This window comes from Leptosomus discolor, chromosome 1 (genome assembly GCF_034619465.1).
Source record: "Leptosomus discolor isolate bLepDis1 chromosome 1, bLepDis1.hap2, whole genome shotgun sequence".
In the NCBI taxonomy this organism is placed as follows: Eukaryota; Metazoa; Chordata; class Aves; order Leptosomiformes; family Leptosomidae; genus Leptosomus; species Leptosomus discolor.
Window position 1 is genome coordinate 21,557,694 of NC_141391.1, and position 25,306 is coordinate 21,582,999.

Here is a 25,306-nt window from a genome sequence, read left to right on the forward strand (position 1 = left end):
TGATTGGTTTTACTGTAAAAGAACGCACTCATTCGGTCAGTGTTTGCATCTTCTATCACAAACTAACCAGAATTAACGAACCAGTCCAATTCACTTACAAGAAGAGAACTTCCATCTATTCCTTTCTAATTAACTGCAAATTGCACTACATTCTTTTTCTTTACATCTCTCTGCCTCCTCTGCCACTAGCATCTTTTCTTTCTAATGAGCCTTTGAGAAGACCCCAAATAAATGCATTGACTATCTATCCCTAGAATACACAGTGCTATTCAACCAGTGATCTGCAAGATGGGAGAATACAATCTGTGCAAAAAAAAATGTTGTAAGAACATATGCATTTACACCTATACAAACAAGGAAAGCAGAAGAAATCAAAGTAATACAACCATATTCAAAATTTAACATAAGTTTTAGCTGCTTGGAAGTTATAAACATTATAGCAAGATAATCTGCCTTTTCTTCCACACACACCTCCTAGAATTGGGTGGACCCACAGTAAAAATCTGCAAAGTACTGCTTCAAAGTGGGACCCTCTGAAGGAATACCACGGCACTATACTAGTATGAGCTCCTAGAATGGATGCAGGAAATACCATGCATTGTAATAAAAGTAAAATTAGATTACTGTGCCTTGTAATATGGTAAAATCAATCCCCATTAGCAACACAAACTACTGTGGTAAAATACTCATTTTGGAAGTTTCAGAAATTGGAAAAGATTTATATAATTCTACTCCTGGGATTTGCTGACACCAAAGCAATTGTGGTGTTCTAACTAACAAATACACCTATAAAACTGCATTAAAAGATCAGGCTATATAGACACAACCCCAAACAAAGTTTAGCCATATGTTTCTAAGGCATTTTTAATGGAGGGTTGCTTTTCATTTAACCTGATCCTTGAAAGCCTGCTTATCGTAATCAACAAGCATAATGCTTTCCCTCTCAGCAACACGCCTTACCAAGATTAGCGAGTTCACCTTCATAATATCCACATTTCAGAGATAAGGAGCAGACACAAAGCGGTTAAGTCATGTAAGTCACAGAGGAAACACAGGGCTGAACTGGAAACGACAAGCGGATCTCATGACTCTCAAATCTGTTCTTCAGCCTCAAGGATTTCCTTCATCCTCTCTCCTAACTCATTTCCAAAACCAAATCAGCTAACATATTTCCGACTGGCATAGAGGAGTTTGCAGAGAAATTATTTGCTTTGCAGAAATAATCTCATCAGTCATACAAAAATGCAAGCGTGCCTAAAACAGAAAACTGTTTCCACTAGTTTTCCAGTGACATGGGGGTGGCTGGGTGATGCTCTTAATGCTGTCCCTTCTTTACTTCAGTATCTAAACTGGAACACCAGGCGTGTAGTGTATAGTAAAGGAGTATTCATATTCTGCATCTCTTTTTAGAAGATGTTTAGGCATTAATAATCCCTATGTAATTTCTAAATTGACTCAGAACACCCCAGAGATCAAGTACCAGTTCTTAAAAAAACGAGCAACTTTTTCCAGGCTGTCTTTGTAACATCTGCTGGCAAACCTCAGAAGCCAGATGATAACCACAGGTTGAAAGTGGAACTTTATGCTAACAAAGCAAAACATAAAAAGTCATAGGCCTTTGCATCTCTTCAGTGTCTCTCCAGGCAGCGGTCCTCTGGTTCCTCCCTCTCTCTACCCTTCCAGAGCAAAGCCTCATTGCCCCTGCCCAAGCCCAAGCCCAAGCCCAGCCACCAGCAGGTCTCAGCAGCAGTCACGGACTCCAGTTTGCATGGGGTGGAGCTGCCTTGGGCAACTCTGCATCTGCAAACTATTACTTCCTAGAGCGTGGAGTAAGGGCGAGGCTGCTGTGGTTGAGCTTGGGAGTAGGAAGAGTCGAGGCTGCTGTGCTCAGTCTCCTCCAGCACCCAGCCAATCTCCCAACCTGCCACAGCATCCTGCTCAGCATCCCAGTACCACGAGCAGCACAGCAGCCTCCGGATGCCAGAAAGGGGAAATGCAGGCGGCTCAGAGGAAACTCTGCAGCTGCCTCTGCTCAATTTGGACATCACAACTTCCTACAGGCGAGATGGATTTTCAGTGCTGACAACTCAACACCGTGCTTGAATGTAAAAAAAAAATTACGTGGCCAGAAGTGCTGTTCCACTCTCTGGGGTACTGCGACTCCTGATCCCATGGTGAGCAGCGCCTGGGTATTACTCAGGTGTCAGAGGAGAACTACAGCAGAGTCAAGTATCGGACACTCTGGAAAAGCAGGGGAGCACAAATGCAGTAAAGGAAAGGGAGTAGCTTGCCCTGGGCTAATTGCAGTCCATCTCTGCTCCCCCTTTCAACCATCCACAGACCCTCTTGTAGGGATGACAGTAACTCCTGTGTTACCCTAGAGTTTTCAGGAATGGTCAATTTCATTCAGCACTGCAGTTACTCAGTCTAAAACTTGAACTGGTCCGAAATTCAGATTACTGTCACCGTTGCCTTGTTTTTCTTCTTCCTAGCAGAGGACACAGCAACAAATGATTACAGGCTGTACTGAATGGCAGACAGCTCTGCTGCAGTGTGTTGGAAGAGTTTTTGCTGCGATGGAAAGCTATTTGTGTCCTTCAGGTGCTCCCTTCTGCATCATTTCAGCGATGGGTTTGTAGCAATGTGCAGTGGTTTCTGGTTTAGCTCTGGGCAAGCCCTCCTGGAAGTCGCTCTTTGAGCAACTGTGGAGACATCCTGTGAATGTATCCCGATTTGTGCAGAGCAGCTCAGAGTTTAGTGTAAATCTAATGGCACCCAATCTAACTGAAACCTGTCTGCTGTCAGAGATGCTGTCGAGAGCCTGTGACAGTGCTCTGCTGCTCTGTCCTCAGGCCCTGTAGCCAACAAGAGCAGAGTGCCACTGGAGTGGTGAACCCTCGCTCCACATTACAAGCCCCACAGGATTAAACCCAGTTTAAGAAGTTTCCCCCCTTATTTACCTTACCTAGTTATCCTTCACAGCTTAGCACATTTTCAGTTATACTCATCAAGCTGATTAAGCCACACTCTAAATTGCATGTGGATGAACCAGAGGTGAATGAATCAAAAAAAGAAGAGTTCAGAGAGCTGAAAACAGCTAGCTTCCAGCAGGTGTGCTCATGCCCAGCCTCACAGCACTCAGGAGCTTCTGGTAGGTACCAAGGATGCCCATCCTCAGCTCCTGGCTGCTGCATGCTCCTTGCGGGTATTGAACATGACTGCATCCAGCCATCAACCTTTGGTTCTTCACTGTGAGGACTCTTTCTGAAGCAAGAAAGAGGGAGGATGAACAGTGAGGACAGACCTGAATCCCCTCCATATTCCCAACCACACCGCTCTTCTTCCTCTTCTCCTCCATAAGCTGTCCCTCAAGCTAAGCTGTCTGTGCTCAACATTCAGAGCCCAGAGACCTGTACGGGACAGACCAGCTCAACTCTGCCAACAGCTGAGTGCTGGGGATTAGTTAGGACCACTGACTTTGGCACGGCACAAACATAAACGAGTCAACAGACAGGTCTCAGAGAACTTAAAATACAGTCTGCAAACAAAATGTAACTCAACTCTAATTACAGTAGTTACCTCTTCACTTAATTTATCATTCACTTACAGTCATGCAGATAAGGTATATAAGTAACAAAAAGTCTGGTGTACTGTGAAGCCAGATGCCAGCAAGGCAACTTAAATAGCAGGTCCTCTAAGAGCTTGAGAAAGACTAGCTGAAATGTCAAATAACTCGATTTGTCTTTTTTCTAACAAATTCGAAACAGTGTTTTGTTTAGGCAGCCTTAGTGGCTAACACATGCCAGTCCAAAGCAACGAGTTTAAGTTCTCATTATTTATAGTAACATGGGGCTCTTCTTCAGGAAAGTAAAGACTATGTGAAACAGACCAAGTACAAACTTGTACTTAATCATCTCTTAATGCTACTTAAAAGCAACGTATTGAATATAAGTGACAGTGGCATAAAGCAGAGACTGTGAAAGCATGGGCTGTCACAGACCAGCTTTGGTGACTCACACCTCTCTAGCTTAAGAAGTGCTTGAGACATGGATCCAGGCTGTACTTAATTAGCTCTTCCCTGGGAAGCAACCTCTGGCAGGACCAACAACTGAGCAGGCCAAACACCTTCCCTGCTCCAGTCCAAATCTTGCATTTTGGTGAAACCAACAAAGCGACAGAAGTGACAGGATCTCAAGACTCAATCACATAGGGAAAAAAAAAAATCTCCAAAAGATCAATTAGCCCTTGTGTGAATACTGAAAAATCAGCTTTACAGTGTCAGGGAAATGCAAAGTAGAAATGTTTAGTTTCCACATTTGGGAGAATATAGAGATGGACCAAGTTCCACAGACTTCATGTGCCAACTAATCTACTAGATGAATGAGTAAGGGAATAAACTAGATTTGCTTCCAGCGACAGCACCCAGTCCTGAAAGGAGAACAGGTTTGAGTCTGACCGCCTAGCACCATGTGAGCTTTGTACTGAAATATGTCTCTAAGCCACAGAGATTTTAGTGGCTGTACCGGAATACATACTGGCTTTTACATGAAATCCATACAGAAAGAACACACATGAACATGGAAATAATGCAGAGTTTTTCGTCAATACAGTGTATTTAACGTTCAGAGAAAGTCTAAAAAGCTTGGAATTTGCATGGCTCAGCATTACATCTCAAATTATTGTTGAAAATGAACCAAGCGCTTGACTGTCACAGGAACAACTTGCTGGGTGCATACAGTTTGGTAACATGCAAGGTGTAAGGTAGAGTTAAAAATGAATTGTACTCAAGAGTTCAAACCCCAATGACCTCACTGGGTGAGTATGCATCATTTCAAAAGTGCCTGCGGGCTGAATAAACTCCAACTAAAAAAATAACCTGGCCTAAGTATGTTTGGTACCAAGCTACCTTCACACTGAGGGAAGCATGCTGCAAAGGAGGAGGAAATGAGCAATAAAACCCTCCAAAGAAATTGCAGGGAGAAACCATACCACTCTCCCCATTTAGACAGCTGAAGCGAGCACTAAAAGGCACTCACAATTAACCTAAAATATGTTATAATGTAAAGAGAAAGTTTAAATTGCATGTTAGATAATAACAGAATGTGGTGTTAAAACTAAAACTGCAGTAACTTTTATCCACCCAATGTACACATTCATTTAAAAACTGTACTGGTTTGTCGGGAGCCAAGGGGAGGGACGAGCTGAATTTCTCCTGGGTCATGATCGCAGATCACCACTAGATGGTAGATGAGTAGCATTAATTCTGCCTCCCATTTTACTCCCGAGAAATACAACTGAGGTACCTCCACACCAGCGTGCTCTCCTCGTCTGGCACTGTGAAAGCATCCCCTTGCATACACCCTTAAGTGAGAGTTTTGGAAAAGCTGGGGCAATTCTGGGACTCATTTATACACACTAGGTTTATTTTTACAATCTTACCATAGCTGCAAGCACTACAGTAAACAAACTCACGTTTCTCCAGAAGGACATATTAATTAAGCTCTTCCAGTACTTAAAGGGGGCCTACAGGAAAAGTGGGGAGGGACTCTGTCTGGGAGTGCAGCGATAGGACAAAGGGTAATGGTTTCAGACTGAAAGAGGGGAGACTTAGATTAGATATTAGGAAGAAGCTCTTTACTGTGAGGGTGGTGAGACACTGGCACAGGTTGCCCAGAGAAGCTGTGGTGCCCCCTCCCTGGCAGTGTTCAAGGCCAGGCTGGATGGGGCTTTGAGGAACCCGGTCTAGTGGAAGGTGTCCCTGCCCATGGCAGGGGGTTGGAACTAGATGGTTTTGAGGTCCCTTCCAACCCAAACCATTCCACGATACATTTGACACCTCTTCATCAACATTGCCAAATCACTGCAACTACTCCAGTGCCACCTCTCAGAGTGCTTTCGGTAAGGGCACAGGGTTATTATGTGAGCTGACCTCAGAGGTGCTGCAATATATCTATCTACCCATCTACTGAGAGTATGAAATCATGCATTAGGTGCAGTAAAACACTAGTGTCTTCACCAAAGCATCAGTAGCAACACACTCAACCCAGCATCTAAAGTACTGCTGTTTGAAATTTGCAGGCAAATAAATAACTAAACAGTTTGCCTCAGCATGGTCATCATTGCACAGTGAAAACATCGGATACAACCGAATGTTTAAAGTTCTATACTGTATCTTTCAGTCCACAAATGCTCTACAGCTACTACCACGTTCTGCATGGCTTTAAAAGGCCACAGCGTTTTACACTGAATCAACACTTACTTCAAAATACATAGACTCTTTAGAGACCTTTCAGCTTGGAAGGAAACACAGCCAGACCTTGCTTAGGCTGGTAAAATCCAAGACCACATGACAAGGCGGTGTATCTGCAGGGTGCAATTAGCTGCCCTTGAAAACGTACATGAATAGCTTTGCTGCCAAAACTTTCTTTGATATTAATGCACAAAGAAAAAACAATTTGACGTTAGCATCCAAAGAGAATATATTAAAGGAAATAATTGCTGTCAGCATATTTTAGCAATAACAAGCTACAATAGCCATTAGTATTCAGGTTATTTTGCATTGTTTGCATTGTTTTGCATTAATAAAGACAAAAACCTGATGTACATATATATATATACACACACACACACACATACCTCTTCTAAAGGATTTTGCTTTCTTTCTTACCTCTTCCTTTTTCTCTTCAGCACCAGAAGCTAAATTGAGGCTCAGCTGAGAGTGGCTGCTTATGCCACTGTCTTCATTTCCATCATCATAGTACACCGTTTGCACCGAGTCCTGGAAGCAAACAGGATTCCTGCCCAGCTTCAGCCCCGGTACCTCGACCCTCTCCTCACTCCCCGATGAGCTCAGTGACAATGTGCTATGATGGTTTGGGCACTGGAAATTCATATTGCACTTGACTTTCTCTGCAGTGGGACTTTGAGGCTTCGGAGTAGTCGGCCTGACCGGAACGTGAGGGTTTTCAGCTTCATATGTAAACTGCTGGGTAGCTTTTGGTTCATCCGAGTCTGAATAAAACACTTCATTGGGAAATGGACTTATGTCATTCAGTGTGGGTGAGAAGCTATCAGAGTCTGGGATACCTGATGACGTCCGGAGGCTTTTGTCTTCAGCAACAGCTACATTCATTTCAACCTTTTTATCCTGAGCAACTGCAGGGCTTTGCAGACAAGGTGTTCCTGGCAAGGAAGAGTCTGGACTAGATACTGGGGAGGTGCATCTCTTTCTGTCACGATCCGTGCTGCTGGAAACCCTGCGGGAGTAGTCATCATGCAGTCTGCTGTTTGATCTTGTTCTCTGGGACTGCTCGCTGGAAGAAGAAGCCGTGCTCTTAGGGCCATCCTTCTTCCATGCAACATCTGTAACATTACTGACAAGCTTCAAAACTCGGTCAAAATCCTTTGCCCTGATAGGGCTCTTCCATCGCTTGGATCTCCTCTCGGGGTTCCCACTGGTTTTGTCCAAGTCAGCAGAAGTAACACTCACTGTTGGCAGCTGTTTCTCATTTGCAACCTTGAGGTCGGCAAGGTTTGAGGTGGACTTCCGTTTGAACGAGCTTTTTTTAAGAAAGTTCAAATTATCTGAACTTTTGCTTCTCCGATAAATGATTCTGTTGTTTTCAGAGTCTTTCACCAAAATTTCACAGATCTTTGGCTCCGCGGTGACAGGAGATGTTGGCCTAGTACAGTTGGAATGACTCTCAACCTTATCCGTGTCCAGCAAGTTTATGCGGCCAGCACCATAAGCCCGCCTGATGCTGCGTGAGCGATGAGTATTCCGCAGGAAAGACTCATCGCTCTCCTCCGCATCAGAGCAGTCAGAAGCTAAACCATCCACTGCATTCTGGAAATCATGTAGAGGCCCCGAATAGGAATACCTGTTAGTCTGAACTCGCACCACAGTCCCGTTCGATCCATGCTTGCCTACACCATTCTCATTTAAGATGTCTGAGCATTCCCTTGTTTGAATTCCTTGCAGAACTGAAGATTTCAACTTCTTGAAAGATCCCATTTTTCTGATGGAAGACAAAGCATTCCACGTAGACGAGTTGCCCATCAAAACTAGAGAACGAGGCCTTTCAGAGCTGGAATTAGCCCGTTTCCGAGGAGTGGTGAAAAAGCGCATGATTTTGGAAGGGCTGAGTTTATCCTCTTGAATTTCCTCCTCGTTACTGTTGCTGGTGCTGTAGTCCCCATTATGACTGACACAGGTAGTCTGGTTTTGGGGCTCTTTATTATCCATAACTATACAAGTAACGGTGGTGCCATTTCCGCAGCCATTTGGAAACGTTGTCATGCTCTCTATGCTGTATGCATGGAGATGGAGGCTGGGGTAGCTCAAAGCTGCACTGCTGTCTCCACCAGCTGACCTCGCTGCCTCTCCTTCATCTGCTGCACCTTGCTTTGTCTTGCTTTCACATGGACTGGGTGAGCTGAGCTCCTCAGGCTGCACTGCCTGCATCAGGAAAACAACAGGAAAATAAATATTAGAAAAATTTCCTTAGAAGTCCCCAACTAAAAGAAGTTTGAGCCCCATCATAGGAAATAAAGACGTGCATGAAATGAAGTTCTTTTTCACTGAACACAGGTGTGTCACAGCGGTGAGAAGGCATTCCTAACTCCCCCAAAGAAGGCATTCATTAGCAATTTAAGAGACCAGAATAATTTCAATATGTTCTTGTTTCTCTAATGCTTAATAAGCTAGTAATTTCAGTACGACTACACCTGCCTGACAACACTAAATATAATCCACATACACACTTACAAGAGAAACCCCCAAAACCAGCAATCCAGTCTTCCTCCTCCCAGTGCCCAGTACTGAGCCCCAGGACACAGGAGAAGTTTTCATCCAAAAAACCCAAGCACTTCCATCAAGTGGCACCAAATGCTCAAACAGTAAGCAAAGAGGAGGAAAACATACTTCTTTTTATCTACACTTGCTGCTGTTGGAAGGCTGCATGACACTTGACTGTCTTGTCTGTCCCCTAGCAGGTAAATCCAAGAGTTACATCAAGCACATGGCAAAGCATTTTTTCCCTAGCCAAGGAAAACAAGATTCAGAAGTACGTAAAGCCAGAAGCCGGCCTATGCTGTTGTGACAGTGCGACGAAAACTTTAATTTGGAAGTGACCGGGGTCTCTGTCACTGGGATGTGCTGTATAAGGGATCTATCCATCATCCCATCCCATCTCCTCCCCTCCCCTCCCCGCCCCCAGCCGAGCGTGGGAGATGGAGCAACCCAAACCACGCGCCGGTGCTCGGGAAAGCCGTGTGGGGAGCCCCGGCCATGCCTCCCCTGCCCCGGCCAGGGGTCTCTGCCGGGCCGGCAGGTGTCTTTGCACCGCCGTGCTACCCGACGCCCAGAAAACACTGGGACGCCCAGTCCGAATTTGGCACCATCTTAAAAACAAAGGTCACAGCATGGTTCTCTCTGCAAGGGCCAGTGGTATCTTCATAAACCTGCCATTGTCTGGGGAGGGGGGGAAATGCTCCCACCCCCGAAACGAGGAGAGAAAACATACAGCCGTGCTTGAGCGAGAGGGCTAGCCCCGGCCCCTTCTTTTGTCTCCTTCCCACCCAAGTGGCCGCGGGGGCTCCGGGGGCCAGCGGGGGTGGCCCCTGGCAAGCGGAGGGGGCCGGGCAGAGCCCCGCAGCCTGCAGAGGGTGCAGGAGCCCGTCGGGGTTTTCCACGGCGGCGGGGCCGCAGCAGCAGAGCCCGCACGGGCAGAGCCCCGCCACCACGTGAAACGCGGGGGTCTTGGAGCCCCTGCCCGCTGCTTTTAGGGCTGCTCCCTCCCGAGTGCACTTGAGAAGGAGTTTTGCGAGCCTCGGTCCCCCTGGGGATAAAAGGATTTCCTTGTGTTTCAGCGAGACGCCTGGAGTCTCCCTCGCCGCTGTTTTTAATCCCCCTCATTCAGAGGGTCGCGGCGGGAGCCTGCCGGGCTGCAAGGCGGAGCCGAGCCAAGGCGGAGCGGAGCCGAGCCGGGCCGGGCCGGGCCGGGCCGAGCCTGGCCCCGCCACCGCGGCACCCGGGGCCGGACAAAAGCCCGCCGGGCACCCAAACCTCGGCCTGCCCTTGTGCTCTCGTACCGCTCGCGAATTTCCACGCGCAAAAAAGAGCATGTCAGAGTAAAAGAGAAGCAGGCGCTGCTCTCGGCAGAGAAGTTCCCGGAGAAAGCGGCTTTGGGAGCAGCTGCACCTGAGCAGCAGAAAGGCAGCGGGAGGGAGCGAGGCAGGAGAACAAACAACAATGAAATTAAATTTTAAAAATCACCTCACGGCGCCGAGTCCACAAGAAGTTCCCCGCGATGCTGCCGGGAGGCCACTCGTGGAGCAGCGCCCTTACCTGGGGGGAGTCGGGGAACGACGCCGCCGCCGCCCGCTCCCGCATCGCTATGGCAGCGGCCGCCGCGGAAGGCGGAGGGCGGCGGGGGACGGGCGGGGCGGGCGGGCGGAGAGCGCCGCGCACACGGGCAGCGCCGGCCGGGGGCGGTGGCCCGGCGGGGCGGGGCGGGAACCCGCGGCTCCCCCCCCCGGTCAGGGTCTGCTCTGTCCCGCTCGGCCCGAGGTGACTCCCGGCGGGTCTCCAGCGCTGCCGCTGGCGGGAAGGAGCCTCCCCTCCGCCGGCACCCGGCCACACAAGGATGATGGTGTTTGGTACCTTCAAAATGTCCCCGCCTGTGTACCATGCTGTCCCCGCCTCACCTCCCCGTTCACCGTGCGGTTCCAGGTGCCTGTGCCCGACTCACCGCCGCTTTTCGTCATGCAGCCCTGCTGCCCTGCCGTGCAGCGCGGCCCATAGGCCAGCACAGTTCTCACCCTTTCTCAAACACCAGTTTGTTTTCCCAATTATAATCTGTGCCTTAAACAGTGCGCTTCCTCACTGAGCGTAACTGATCCTCCTAGTAAGCCCAAAGTGTTTGAAAAAAGCCTCAGATCATCTGTCACTCTTTTTCACCCCAGCAGAGTATATGTAGTAGTTAGGCACTTATTTTTCTAACAAAACAATCCGTAACATGTACACCTTTTATCTAGTATTTAAATTGGACTGGGGCTCCGTTGTGTTTGTGGTGCCAAAGCCACATTTCTCACTGGTGAACAAATCAGCCTATTTTCCTAAAGCATGGTTTGCTTTGTTACGCTTGAAGACATAAATGCTGAAAAAGAAGTGCTCGCTGATCTGCTTAAGTTCTTTCAGGTACTCATGCTTGGTTCCCAGGCTGTCTTTCTGTTCTAAACCTGGACAGCTTTTTGGTTTGCTGCTGTTCCTCAGAGTTAACACCAAGAACATTTTATGCGCAATCTGAACAGCAGTCATATACTACAAAGAAAATTGTGTGAGACAATGCCTTACAGCTGTGTGTCATGACTCCTGACAAAGACCCGTAACAACTGGTAGTCCTTGCTCAAATAGTTTACTGTCTAAAATCTCTTGGACTGGAGCTGTAGGCATAATTTAAAGTCTTTTAATGTAGCCCAGGTAAAAGACAAAATGAAAATGGGACAACATAGAGTGCATGGCAGAACAGATACCCTAAAGAAGTAACGATGGCCATTAGCCCCACTGCCTCTCCTCTGAGACTGGTGTGACTCTACATGCTGTAATTACTTCTCTGGAGAGCAGAATAGACATACTCTCAAAGGCAAGGTGTAGTTAGGAGATGAGGCAAACAAATGGGCTCAAGGGATGTAGGTCAAATGAGGTAGCAAATAGCTCTGGGAGTGACCACAGGATTCTCTGGCAGTTAGCAGCAGCAGACACAGCCTGACACCAGCCCAGGTCTTGCTGGCCTCAGCTGTATGGTATGCCCCATGGAAGGAGTGAGTTTTGAAGAATTACTCAAATGAGGCAGTAAAGTGGTTGCTCTACAATGTTGGGCGTGGGAAGCAAAGGGGAAATGGATATTAGGACTGGAAATGCTGACACAGTATGGAGAAGGTCCATATGGACCGTGGCTGCTGATCTGTGTTAGCTTGGGACTACCTGGGAGGCGTTCTTAAGTCAGTGCAGGCAAGAAGTACCTGCTTCAGACCTTGGGGAAGGGAAGTCTTTGAAGGGGGACTCGGTGAAGGTACTGAAATGGCCAAGAGAATTACTTTAGCAGCATCATTGAGGGAAATATTATTTCATTTATGAGAGACGAAAAGTGTATCAGAAGCTACCTTTAAAAACACTTTCAACAAGTCTTGTAAGCTTGTCTCACAGCCTCCATAGTATATCTAGGGGTTTGTGCTGGTTGCTTAAAAACCTCTAACAGCACTATTCAAACCTGAATTTCAATGGATTTGTGTTCCTATGTTCCTTTACATTCCTTTCCATGAATATCCCAGGTATATCCATCACACTCATTTTTAATATTCTTTTTGATCCACAAGCCCCCCCAGTTCCTCCTGTGTCCTCTATCTACCAGACAGACAAAAAGACAAAGCTGAAAAAACTATTGAACTGAATTGAGCTATTAATTTGTGTCTCTCCTTTATCCAGCCAACAGTGTTTCTGAAACTTCAGAAATTCTGATAAATTTGAGATCTGAACCCTCCTTTTAAATGTATTTGAAGCTCATCAGCAGGTTGAAAACAGCTTGAAAAGATAGAAATTATGGAAGAAGTTATTGGAAGAATAGCAATGTGCTCGCAAGAACTTAATTTCCTTAGAAAGCCACGCTAAAATCTCAGTTTAGATAATTAGGTAAGAATACATTGTATGTTGTATTCTTTAAATGACAGTACATTTAATAAAGGAAATACCTAGAAAATTGCAATTACAGAGATAACAGTATTTAGTCAATTAGACATTTGTCAAGTTTCTAAAATAAATACTACAACTTTAATCTTCCAGACTTGTTTGTTACATGTATTCTACTGGTAGCACAGTTAAACCCTCTTCTAGCTCTCGCAGCTTCATTGAGTCAGCCTGTCCTTCTACATGTATTATTTAGTGAAGCACAGATGCAGCACACTAAAGTGTGTGTCTGAGAACAGGCTTAACTTCCTGTGCTGGAGACCAATAATTATCCAAATCTTTTCTTAATCTGAATATTTTTTTTTGTAAAGTCTAGGAAGTGTATATAGTATTCGGGTGCTGTCACACCAAGGTTTAGTAAAATGATGCAACACAAAATTTATCAACAGGACTGCCATGAGAAAGAAGGCAAATCACTCCTATGACTATAAACTTGAACACTTTCCAGTTTCTTACAACATTTGAAGAAAAACAAGCCATAGTTTTTCCTCCAAGTTGCAAACCAAAGTTTCAGTTGATTAGTCCTTCCTATATAAAGGTTTTTGTACAAACTTAAAAAAAGCAAAATGTCATCCAAATTTCTGATTTGAAAAAGGTGCTTTTGAAGCGACATTCCTGGCTGGTTTTCCAGCTTTTTTTTTTTTTTTTCTTGAGAGCATTAATACTATCTGCCACTGAGAATGCTTGAGATGGTGTAAATAAGAACAAATTCATAGCATTTTCATAGGTATTTCTGAAAAATTGAGCTATGTACTCTGTTATTTACAGGTTAATAATTTGACTCCAGATGAGTAACAAAGGCTGCAGGGAACTGAGAGGCAGTGCCAGTATTACATGTTATGGTTGACCAAGTACAGTAATTTATGAAAAGGACTCCAAGAATAAATTCCAGGTTGCTATGTGCGTGAGATTTTTAATAGTGATTTGACAACGGTCATCATGCTGCGACAAAAATGAAATGCTTGTTTTAGAAGCTCTAAGTCTGTAGTTTAAAAGAGGTTTAATGCGCATGTGACAAGGAATGAGAAGGATTATTCCAAGTGTAATACAGGTGGGAAAGGATTACAAAAAATGTGACATGGGAGAAAGAATATAGTTTTAATGATGAGGGAACAGTCACACATCCCCCCTCCCCCAACTTTTAGTAGGCAGAGATACATCTCTTCACTTTCTCAGAATAGTGAAGCGCACGTTTATGTAATAAAGTCACTCACTTGAATCTGAAAAGTCTAAATGAGAATGATTATTTCTACTTAGTTTAGAAATCCTCTCTTCCACTCCCACAACTCTATTATTTCTTTCATGGTTCTTTTATAAGCACTTTCTGAAAGTCTAGTTTAAAGTACTGATTTTTTTTTTTAAAAGGCACTCTTAAAAGAGAGTATGAAAAATAGCCAAAAAAATAATTTCTGGAAAACATTAAAGCATTTGTCCTACTTCAACAGCTATTAGGCAAGATGGCAAAGGAAGCGACTCTCTAAGACATACTCTAAATTAATGAGTGACCAAATTTAATTATTAAGATGGCAGGGTTACTGAAATAAGAGATCTCTGCTTTAAATGACAGTATCTTTTCCAGGCTGCAGTACACAGCTAATGCCCCAGTTCTGCAATTTGCACCTTCTTTTTACGACCCAGGCAAGGACTGTCCTGCAAGCAATTAACCTCCAAGGAATCTTTACACATTGACAGGTCCCACAGGGGGAATTGAGTCGTGTATCTGTTGAAGTTAAAGGCAACTCCCCCACAGACTCCACTGGGAGCAGGATCAAGATGTCAGTTTGTTCAGTTTCCAAATGAGGGAAGAGTAGTATGTTTGTGTATGCAAGCTCAAACTAACCTAGGCTGCTAATTGTTTTCATCTGTTTTGTATATAAACTGTGTGAAATTAATGTAGGATTTTTCCATTTGTGAATATCTGCAACCAAATTAGTAATAATAAATGAAAAGGGATTTTCCAAACTCAAGACCTTTGTCGTCTTGGCACTGAAAAAATCCATTCCAGATAATAAATCATGTTGCTAAGGAAAACACTCAAAGGACAGCTTGGGTTAAATTGCTGTATTAACTTCTTTATTTGCCCAGTGAAAGTCATCATTGCCCCTGTGCAGGAAGCTGGTATGCTACTTCCAATAAAGCCAGTTCCTGTTGCTTTTACTTTGCTGCTGATAAAGGAATTACTGACCAAAGTGAGCAAAGTTTATCACAATTTGGTCTAAATCACAACCAAAACATACTGGTTTTCCCTCTAATCTTCTTTTAAATGTGCTTTGCTGAGGTTGTTCCACTGAGCTTGCTTAGCTCTGTTAAACACAGAGACCTAATTTAGGGAGCACACAATAGCCCAATGGAGTGACGCCACCAATGAAAAATGACCCTTGTGTACCAGGTTACCATTATCCCATCTCTGAGTTGCTCTTACTCACCCACCTACACTACTACAGCTGCATGCAACTTAATGATGGCTTCAGCCTTTCAGGCTGCTAGAACGCTATTTATAACCCCCATGGGCTCTGACTGCGATGCTATTCTTTCTCCCTGTCCTCAAGAGGCATTATTCAGACAGCCTGACATGAAGAGATGGCTGGTACTACAGAAGAGCAGTTTCCAATAAACAGATCATTGTGTTTAAACATAAAGGAGACTTCCAGTCACCAATTAGGAAGGCTGAAGTCCACCTTTATTTCGTGTCTCACAAAGTGCAAGATGTAGGAAGGAAAAGGACCATAGAGATGTAAAGTAGATACAAATAGGAAGGAAAAAAGATTAGTCAAAAATGTCTTTTTTTTTTCTATACCATATTTCTTTTTCTTTTTATCTTGAAAAAACTTATATTAGATCTGTTAGAGATGTACATTAAAGTGATATGAACTAACTGGGAGGAAAAAGTGCCATCTCAGAAAGAGAGTTGGAATTGTCCCACTCTGCAGCCATTTGCTTTCTTGTCCTTCTCTGCTCTAGATCCATCCCTTCCGATATCACACCCCTCACTGCAGCATCTGGTGGCCCTACAGCCATTCTGTATTTGTTCTCCTTGCCTGAAATAATAGCACGCAAAAGCGACTATTAAGAGCTCTTTATCAACCTTCTTCCCCACTCACCTGATTACCCTGCGAACCCATCCTCTATATCCAAAACTGTCCTTCCAAAATTGCCTGAGGATATGAAGGTGCCTCATTATGCAACCAGGAGGCCAAAATAAATCAATGGAAGAATAAATACAGAGAAAAACGGCCTTGAGGAGTGTGTGCACTGCTCAGGCCAGGGGCTGGAGTGACAGTGAGGAGCTGGTGCACTTCATGCGTTCCTGTGTGTGAGCTGTAGCGAGGGGCTGTGCATGGGTTTATTTGATTTCTGAGCGATGGTGCTTCTCCCTGGGCTCAGGAGGAAACACAAGCAGCACTCAACCCACATTTAAATCATTCAGCTGTGCTGAAGGGAGCAGGGATACATTAACACCGCAGAGGGACAGAGTCCATTGGATATTAGAAAAGATGGAAATGCTTTGAAAGGGAAGCAGGTAGTGGACTTTGTTAGGAGTAATGCCACATCAGTAGAAATTATGCAAAGTTACACAGGATCATCTTTCTTCTGATGCTTATTATAAGAAAATAACAGGTCTCAGTAGAATAATTGGCCCAGCATGATGCAACAGATACCCAAGGGCTGATAGTGCAGCTGCTCACCTTAGTTAACTCCATGCTGGCCAGGGCAAAAAGCTTTTGATACATTCATGAGGTCAGAACAGTGAAAATCTCAGTGAGATTAAGAAAAGGAGAAACAGGTAGCATTGCGGGGGGGAGCACTGGGGTTTGTTGTTAGAAGGCTTCTAGGCAGTCCTGATTCGTTGTGCTTCAAGAACCACACAGGATTTTTAAAATTAGCATCAATACTTTTCTTTGTTCAGTCTCTTTTTACAATGACAAACTTGCTGTCTTTGTTACAGTCTGAACTAAATTGACATTCATGGGCACATTTCTTGTGCCAGAAGATTGAATTACCATCTCCACCATGTTTCTCTTCCTTTTTCAATAAAAACAGAGACATCTTCTTGCTAATTTGACCTCTAGTTTGTCATTAACTTCTACTTTTTGATTGAATTTACTCTATTGAAAATCCCGTGGAATGGAAAAGCTAGAAAAAAACAATTTGAACAAAGTGGATACAAATGAAGTGCTACACCATTTACATGCTGGGCCTTCTCAATAAAATACGTGCTCTGAATTTAGCCTGCCTGAAAACTTCAAAGCAATGATAAGCCTTTAACTAATAGTCATCCCACTCTTTCTCTGGTGCTGTAGTAACTACCTACCTTCTTCTTTATTAACACTAAAATCAAGAGTATTTTTTTAAAACATGGATGATAAAGTTTAAGCAAACTGTCTGTTTATTTGGCAGGAAAAGAAGTTACCTGATTTTAAAGATGCAGAAAACACAATGCTGCTCACTTGAAAACTTATTTGTGTGAACATGGAGTCAGGCACACACAAATTTATAAATTTTGGGCTAGCTTACTGGTCCTGTTAAAAACAACCCTACATATTAAAATAGAACTTTTATGAGCAAGATAGTCAAGAAAATCTCTTGCAGTCTGATGTTATTTGTAATATTATAATTGTTTCTAGGAAGCAATACAAAAAACACATGTTGACTGCCTCTGTAAGACATTGCAGCTGTGCAAGTCAGCCAGATTTTGGTTGGAAATCAGAAGATTGTTTAAGATCAGAACATTGGAATCATGCAACTGTCTTCCTATTAGAACAGTGTGGAAGAAAATCTACCTTAATTAGCCTGAGATGGAGTTAGTTATGTGTGTCTTGGGGTACGAAATGGCATAATTGTCTGAAATAAGGAGGACCGGAACCAGTGCCTCAAGAGACCTCTATGGCTCATACACCCATATGAGTAGAGGCTAAACAACTCTGGATTTTACCAGCCCTGAAAGGAATGGTAAATCATCTGAAAAAAAAAATGCAGGAAAAATGTCTTTATGACTGAGGCTAGAGAAGAGGGATTCTGGATTTTGTTTCTCTTTGACCTTGGCAGTTCAGCATACTTTTCTCAGCCTAAGTGCCATATGTGTAAAATAAGTGATGATAGGAGTAGTACCTTATAACCCGTGGGCCTGCAAGGACAAATCCATCAATGCTTCTCTGGCACTTTGGTGCTTATGATGATGAGAGCTATAGAAAGCATACACATGAGAAAATAATCCATTATCTACCAATGCAGAGGACAAACCCTAAAGTCCAATTTTTTGAAAAGAGTTCAGACTAAAGTGCCTGTTTCAAGACTGAATTGCCTATTTTGATGATGCTCCATTAATCTTCTAAACTGGACTAATAATTTATGTCTTGAAAGAGCACAGGGTGGATCTAAACCTGAAAGATTACACGTTTCCTTACTACTAAAGTGAATTTATGCTGGTGAACTGTTTTTGCCTAAACACTGCAAACAGCAAAATGGACATTTTGGTTCCTGTCAGTGGCACCGCCGTTTTTGAAAAGACCTTGTTAAAGTTCAGGTTAAGAAAATCTAACAAGAAAAACTTTAGAAGCCATTCCCTCAGCACGCTGGCTTACATAATTAAAATACTAAGCTGAAGCTGTGAGCTGTGTTTCCAGCTCCAGTATGAAAGGGAGGCCGTTGGCATCGATTCTGTCCTAGGGCTGTCTTTTGTCTAAGCAATACTAAATACCCGAGTCAGATCTATTCCCACCCTTTGCTTTTTATGACATAATTCCGCAAAATTTCTGTTTCTGTGTGAGGACTGGAATGGCTGCTTTGCTCTCTCCTGTTATCACATGCTGACCCGGAGATACTGTCGCTCCCCATAGACCACTTGCTGCTGCTCACATCGTCTCCTTCAATCTACCTGGTCTCTACAGATGAAGTAATGGCTTGAACCGATCTAAGAGCATGCCACCACGCAAAGGGAGAGATGCTGGCCCTCCCTTGTGCTTTTTCCTGCCAGGCTGTGAGTTAAACCAGCTCCCCTGGCTGCACCCGAGCTGTTGCAGGGCAGGAGGGGGAAGTCAGCATCCGAGGGCAGGGAGGAAAGCACGGGAAGACGAGTGGAAACTGCTTCGACAAGCAACAGGACTCCTGAAATGGCTCCAGACTCGAAGCTTGTCTCAGGAGCTGCCCAGGAGTGCTGTGAATTGGAAAGGGCTAGGGGAACAGGCAGTTGCCCTCAGCTTATTCCCCGTGTGTTGTGTTTCAAAGCCGTAGGGTGCCAGGAAGTGTGGGCATGAGGTGGGTGCTTGGGTGGTGGTGCTATGTGGGTGCCTGTAGTGGGTTTGCAAAAGAGACACAATGAAACACAAAATTCTGTGGCAACATCTCAAACAGGAAATATTTTTAAGTGTGTTCTCCGGAAAAACAGGAAAATACTTTCTCCAGAAAACAGTTAATTGAATTTTTTATGAAGCACTGTGATGTCAAATTCAGAGATTAAAATCAATCATTAGGATAAATAAAGATTTTAAACTGCTTTGCATTCAGTGTCTGATTCAGTTTCAGTTCTAGCCTCACCATAAAATAATACAAATATAGTCTCAATGCAAGGATATTGGGATTGCTGTCTACCTCAAAACCACAATTTGTAAAATAAATCAGTAAAGATTCCAGCTAACTCTTTCTTGATGTGGCAAAAATTTTGGCAGGCCAATCTATGCTTGAATAGTTATTCAGTGTTATTGGTAGGATGAATACTAAGTAGACCCTAACATTTAATATTGTGCTGAAATCAGTTGGTTTAAAACCTGTTTTCACCAGTCTCTGCAGCAGCAGGGAACAGGGCCTCCCTGTCCTGTGCTTGCAGCCAAGCCATATGCAGCATATGTTCAGCTGAGCCACTGGTGACACCCCCTGTCAGCATCTGGTAATTTTCCTAGCAGGGACAAGATTTGCATGAAAGCTTTAACTCTGAAACTCCTGAAGAGCCACAGACAAATACATTCCAGAATAATTGTTTTAACCAAAGAGTCAGAGGTGTACCTTTATAACGAGCCAATTTCAGCTGACTGTAGTAACAGCTTTATACTTCACCATACCAGGCCAAGAGAAGATGCTTTATTTATCAGAAATCCTGCTATCGTTCAGCTGATAAACAGCTCCCACTCAGCGTCCAGCTCTCACAGTCGAAGATGTTGCTGCCTGAGAAATACTGAAATAACAGCCATCCTGCTCCATGCACAATATTCTATGTCTTGATTCTCCAACACTTATGCAAAATACTTATCACGAACACTTGGAAATTACTCAAGATTGACTATTAGATATTTCATTGTTCTGAAGTCTAAGAGAACAGGGATGGAGGGAGTTCAGGCTCTTTGGAGAAAGAAATCCTTCCTAAGGTTTACAGTAAGACACAGCAACTTCTACTGAATCATTCAATATCCTAATGAAGCATATTCTCTTTTCTCACCAGTCTTGCTTCTCTCATTGCTTAGGGCACCAAAGCTACAACACTGTTAGTAGTAGAAACCAACATGTAATTTTTAGCCAAATCTCATTTTACTGGAACTTCTAAGCTTTTGAGAGCTTATTATTCCAGATTTAACCTGGTATTAAATGAGAAGAGAGTGAAATGCAGGCTTTACAGCAAGTATTAAACAGCTTTGTTAACACATAGTAATGAAAAGCAATTAGCATACAACCAACCCCAGCCTCATTTCCCCTAAAACAAGAGCTGTTTTCCCAGGGAGGATATTGAGTTCTTGTGACTACTTTCTGCTGCAATATTCTTACATGGGGTCATGTGGTGCCTTCATCCTATGCTGAAAGTTTTGGAAATACTTCACTGGCATCAGCAGTCCACTTTTGTTCCCATAAACTTCTACCTATTTCACCACTTTCTTTTAGTGGGTAAACAACTTTCAACTTCTTAGTGTTGCTAGCTTAGGTAACTGTGCTTAAAGTTGCACAGAAACCTCTCTAATTTACTAAAGACTCCTAAAAGCTCAGTTTTGGTTGGGTTTTTTGCTTATTCCCCAGAAAAAACACAGCAACCAACTTGACAACCGTTACTCTGAGAAAACTGGCAGTCAGCAAGTTGCTTAATCCTTAGTCTACTTAGGTACTGATTTCATACCCTGATTTCAGTTAGAGTGCATCACCAGAGCTGTGATCTTGCTAACATTTTATGTAGGTGATTCTCTGCTATTGCATGCTTAAAACCACACTGCTCTCAAGAGATAATCCACACATAAATGTGTGTGCAACTGATAGTTAACTTGTGGGAGTGAGGGCAAAGGCCAACAGTGTGGTTGCTTATTTTGAAAAAGACACGGTTAATGCACAGGTGTATTTGAATTAAATTGAGATTCTTCCAACATTCCCTAGAACAGAACTGTGCCTTGCTTTCTGGCCAACCTTAAATATAAGTCTGAGAGCAAAATTCGGGTTCAATTTTTAATTCCTAATTACTGCTATTTGCAGATAGCACTAGGACCAAAATCAAAGAGCGTCTCCTTGCTCATCTAGCATGGCAGGGTGTTATACAGGGAAGGCAGTGACTGCCTTTTTGGAAGTAATTTTCCTTGCTTGTAGATGGAATTAAACCCCCTTGCTTAAAGGTTTCAGGTCCTGGTTTTTTACTCGCAAACAATGGAAGATTATGATCTTCATCTGCATATAAAACAGGAAGAGTAACTTTTTAGAGACAGTATGTTACAGCACCTTTTCTGAGCCAAATACTTCTAAATGTACTACACAGTTTAAAGCCACACTCTTCTCCTGAAACAAGTTTCAGAGAAAGATAATAATTAATACTGTAGTTTGCACAGGCTACCCACATCTTGGTCTCATTAAAATAGATTTGGCCATGCAATAATAATCCTTCCCAAATGGAAGCATAAATGCTTCCCAAAATGTAAGCAACAGGTTCGCTTAGTATGCTTTGGTGAAGCCTACCCGTCAAAATGCCTGACTCGCAGCAGAGGACAGTCAGTGTTCCAGCCCAGTGCCACTGGTGACATTGCGCTGATGCAGGCAGCCGCCAGTGCCTTGGGTCTATGGTTGGACGGGCTTCTGCCCACAGGGGGTCCAGAAAGCTGAGTTAATGCCAGGGAATCTACCCCCAATGCCACTGTCAGTGGGGTCCCCTTGAAGTTGTAGTGCACAAAGCGCCCTGTTGTACAGTGCTGTAAGTGCAGGGATGAATAATGCCCAAATGGCTTTGCTAAATGAACTGCACGGATTATCTGCAACTCTGAAAACAGCATACACTTTAACAAAGGGGCAAAGCACACTGCAGCCAACACACAAAAGATTAGATATTAGTCTCAGTCATGGTTTTGCACTTAACTGGAACAACTAATAAAACTGTAATTGTAAAATATAATTAATTACCACCATACGTACCTAAATGTTTATGTCTTCCGGCAGCCATTAACTATGAGATCTGTTGTTCTGGATAAGATTTAATCTAAATGTATGAAAATCCATTGCACAAAATATTGCCCAGTCACAGTATGATCCTTGCTGCAGAAAAGCTGTTTGGTTTTTGAAAGAGCTTGTTGTTGCCCTGGTTCAGGGCTCAGTCCTGCTGGCTGCTGAGCACCCTGTGAGACCTTAAACACCACTGGGAGGGAAAGGGACTCAGCATGATCCAGAAGCAGTCAGTACCTTGTGGGATTGAGTCTCAAGTTAATATATAACACAGGGCTGCACAGCAGTGTGTGAAATCAGCAAGTTAAACATACACTTAAAATAACTGTAACAGGAGAGAAGCAAGCATATTTACAGGAGTGTTTCATTAAAATCTTTGTGCTGAATAGTCCCATATGCTGCATTCCTACATATTTACCATATGAAAGCAAAGGTTTGGGTAGTGTTCTGGTGGAAGTAAAATTAAGCAGTCAAGACAGAAATAATCTAGAGTTGCAACCAAAGACTTCTAGTTAAATACTGTGCAAACTGTGAGTTGGTTATTATCAGCTGGAATCTACCCTGAGCAAGCTGCACCTGACAGCGTGGACAAAATGGATGACCCAGAATGGCACATGCTAAACACACATCCGCAAAAATGAAAATAACAACAAACCTCAAAACTTTACCACCCAGTTCTAATATTTGCAAGTGTCAGCAGCAGAACCAAATGCCAGAATCATACCTGGCCGTTTAGTGTAACAAAGGAAAGAGGCAGAAACCAAAGGTATCATTACGTCTTTGAGAGCTGCAAAGCGCCAGAGGAAAGTAACCGGGTGTGCAGAAGGCACTGCAGTTGGGGAGCTGGGTTATACCAGCAGCAGAACACAGTGTGGAAAAGCAGATACAGTCCTGCCAGAAAGATGGGACCTGTTCTTCCCTGCGTTTGCTGCCTGGTGTACAGGGGGAGCAACTACACCCTCCTAGAGACCCACATTTATCCCAAGAGCCTGGCATCACATATGAAAATATAGAATGCCCCTGACTTTGTGCTCTCCAGTCAGTTAGAAGGACCTGTACAGCTTCCTCCTATATATCCCTTCCTATAGAGAAGACAAAATAATATATAGCAGAAGATCTGCTAGAATGTGGTTCGATAGTCAGTTCTCCTCCCCAGAAGAAAAAGCAAGTTCGAACTGCAATTTTTTCTGAATTATGAGTAGCAGGATGTGGAGAATAATTGCAATCCTGGATGCACGAGAACATTAATTCAAAGATAAATTAATTTCTGTCTTATGTTTCTTGGAGTTATTCTGCAAATAATCACAAGAAGAATTTTTAATGGGATTATTACATTCATTTCTTAAAAGTAGAAGTGCCCAACAGATTTACTTAATAATAGATTTACATATCCAAGATAATTTTCAAAACCTAATTAATAATTTATAAGGAAGTATGAGCCTTCATATATGTCTCATGCAATAATTTGCAAATCAGATATTATTGAATTCCCAATTATTAGCTACATTCATTTTAGCTGAAAGCTCTGCTGGAATCTCAGTGCCAAGAAAATTAACGACATGAGAATATAAATACAGAACTACAACTCCACAATGTTTGACTCATGCTCAAAGCCTTCAGTGAAAAGCAGAAAGCAAGTTCCTCACAACCATACTCTTCTCATACAAGGCTCAGCTTTTTCCATTTTGAGTCTTCTGAGTCAGATACAAGGTCCACTAAAGCTAAGGGGACTTTTCTCTGCTTCTATCAAGCTTTAAGTAAAGAATATCATAAAGGCTAAGTCCAGGTCATTTTCTCAGACTCACACCACTCACCGGGATGCTCATCTAGGATGTTGCCATATGAATGTTGATTTTGATCAGCGTCCTGGGGTGGGGAAGGAAATGAATAAAATATGACGGCTTGCTTTGTGGTTTGAAATTGGAGAAACTGAAATGCAAATAATACTACATGGCACAAGTCAACCTCCAGGCACTTGACAGGTGCAAAGAGAAGGGTTGGGATTCAGATCACACAGGAAAAATAAAAATTATTGACAAAGACACAAATGTGTGATAAATGCCTTTTCTTGCAGTTTCTGGTATTCCTGCCCATGAAACCTTGCTTTTGCTTAGAATATCAAATGCTGTTGTAGAAGATGGACCAAAGTTTAGAGAGCTATATGATGCTTAGCTTTCTGGCAAGACTGGCAGCAAAGTCCAGTCCAGTTTTGGCAATTCAGTAACTGAAGTATCTCGATGAGGTTCCTGCTTAGAGAACAATAGATCACTATATTTGTACCTGAATTGTACCTGAATTTAACCTGCAATCTCTGAATCTCCAAGCACTTGAGTAAGTTACAATTTTCATGTATATGAAGTCTGTTATAAAATTTTCAAATTTTTTTCATAATTTTCCTTTAAATTTTTAGCATTTCAGATTTCATCTGACGATTTGGGATGCTGACATCCAAAATGTGAAATAGTCAATAGATAAAAGCAGTGTTCAGTTTTTGGTGAAGAATATTATGGAGAATAATCTCCAGAACAAAGAGCAATCAACAGAGCAAACTTGTATTAAAAATTTATTTAGTGAAAATCTCAAGAGTTGATTAGGACAGAAACAACCAAAACAGCAAGAGGAACCTACAGAAGGCCAGGAATCAACCAGTCAGAATAACCCCGTTCAAAATCACCAGGAAATCAGAACTATCCAGGCCTAATGACCTCATTTTCAGAAGTTCAATACTGCACTGTACTACTTCCATTCTATGCTGTTGTATCCAGGTTTGTACTATAAACTATGAAAGCATATTTTTACAAAATCAGTGGGATTTACGGCTTATGTTACCTACACAAGTCAAAGCAGAAACAGGGTAAATACAACTCAATGGAAAATAACTTCCTTGTCCCAAAATGTCTTTTACTACCTGAAATTGTGACAAAGAGGTTTCAAATCACTACCAAGAGAAATATGAATATCTGGCTTATTGAAATCTAAGCATAGAAACCAAACAACAGTTGAGTGGAGTCTAGCAGAATTAAAAGTTAGATGGGTTGAGGTTGGAAGGCACCTCTGGAGATCATCTAGTCTAACCCCCGTGCTCAGAGCAGGGTCAGCTAGAGCAGTTTGCTCAGAGCCACATCCCGTCAGGTTTTAGAGTTTTTTGGAGTCTCCAAGGATGGAGAC

The 25,306-nt window shown here is 43.2% G+C and overlaps 1 protein-coding gene across 2 annotated transcripts in view; it reads right to left on the reverse strand.

The window, feature by feature from the left end:
* Positions 1-25,306, reverse strand: part of SPATA13 (spermatogenesis associated 13) — a 156,853-nt gene that overhangs the window by 35,237 nt on the left and 96,310 nt on the right. Inside the window, exon 2 of one of the 2 annotated variants that reach the window (XM_086481825.1) lies at positions 6,668-8,458. In XM_086481825.1, coding sequence (XP_086337951.1) covers positions 6,668-8,458 — 1,791 coding nt within the window. Of the gene's footprint in view, positions 1-6,667; positions 8,459-25,306 lie in introns of those variants that run through there. The other variant, XM_009959813.2, reaches the window with a different exon arrangement.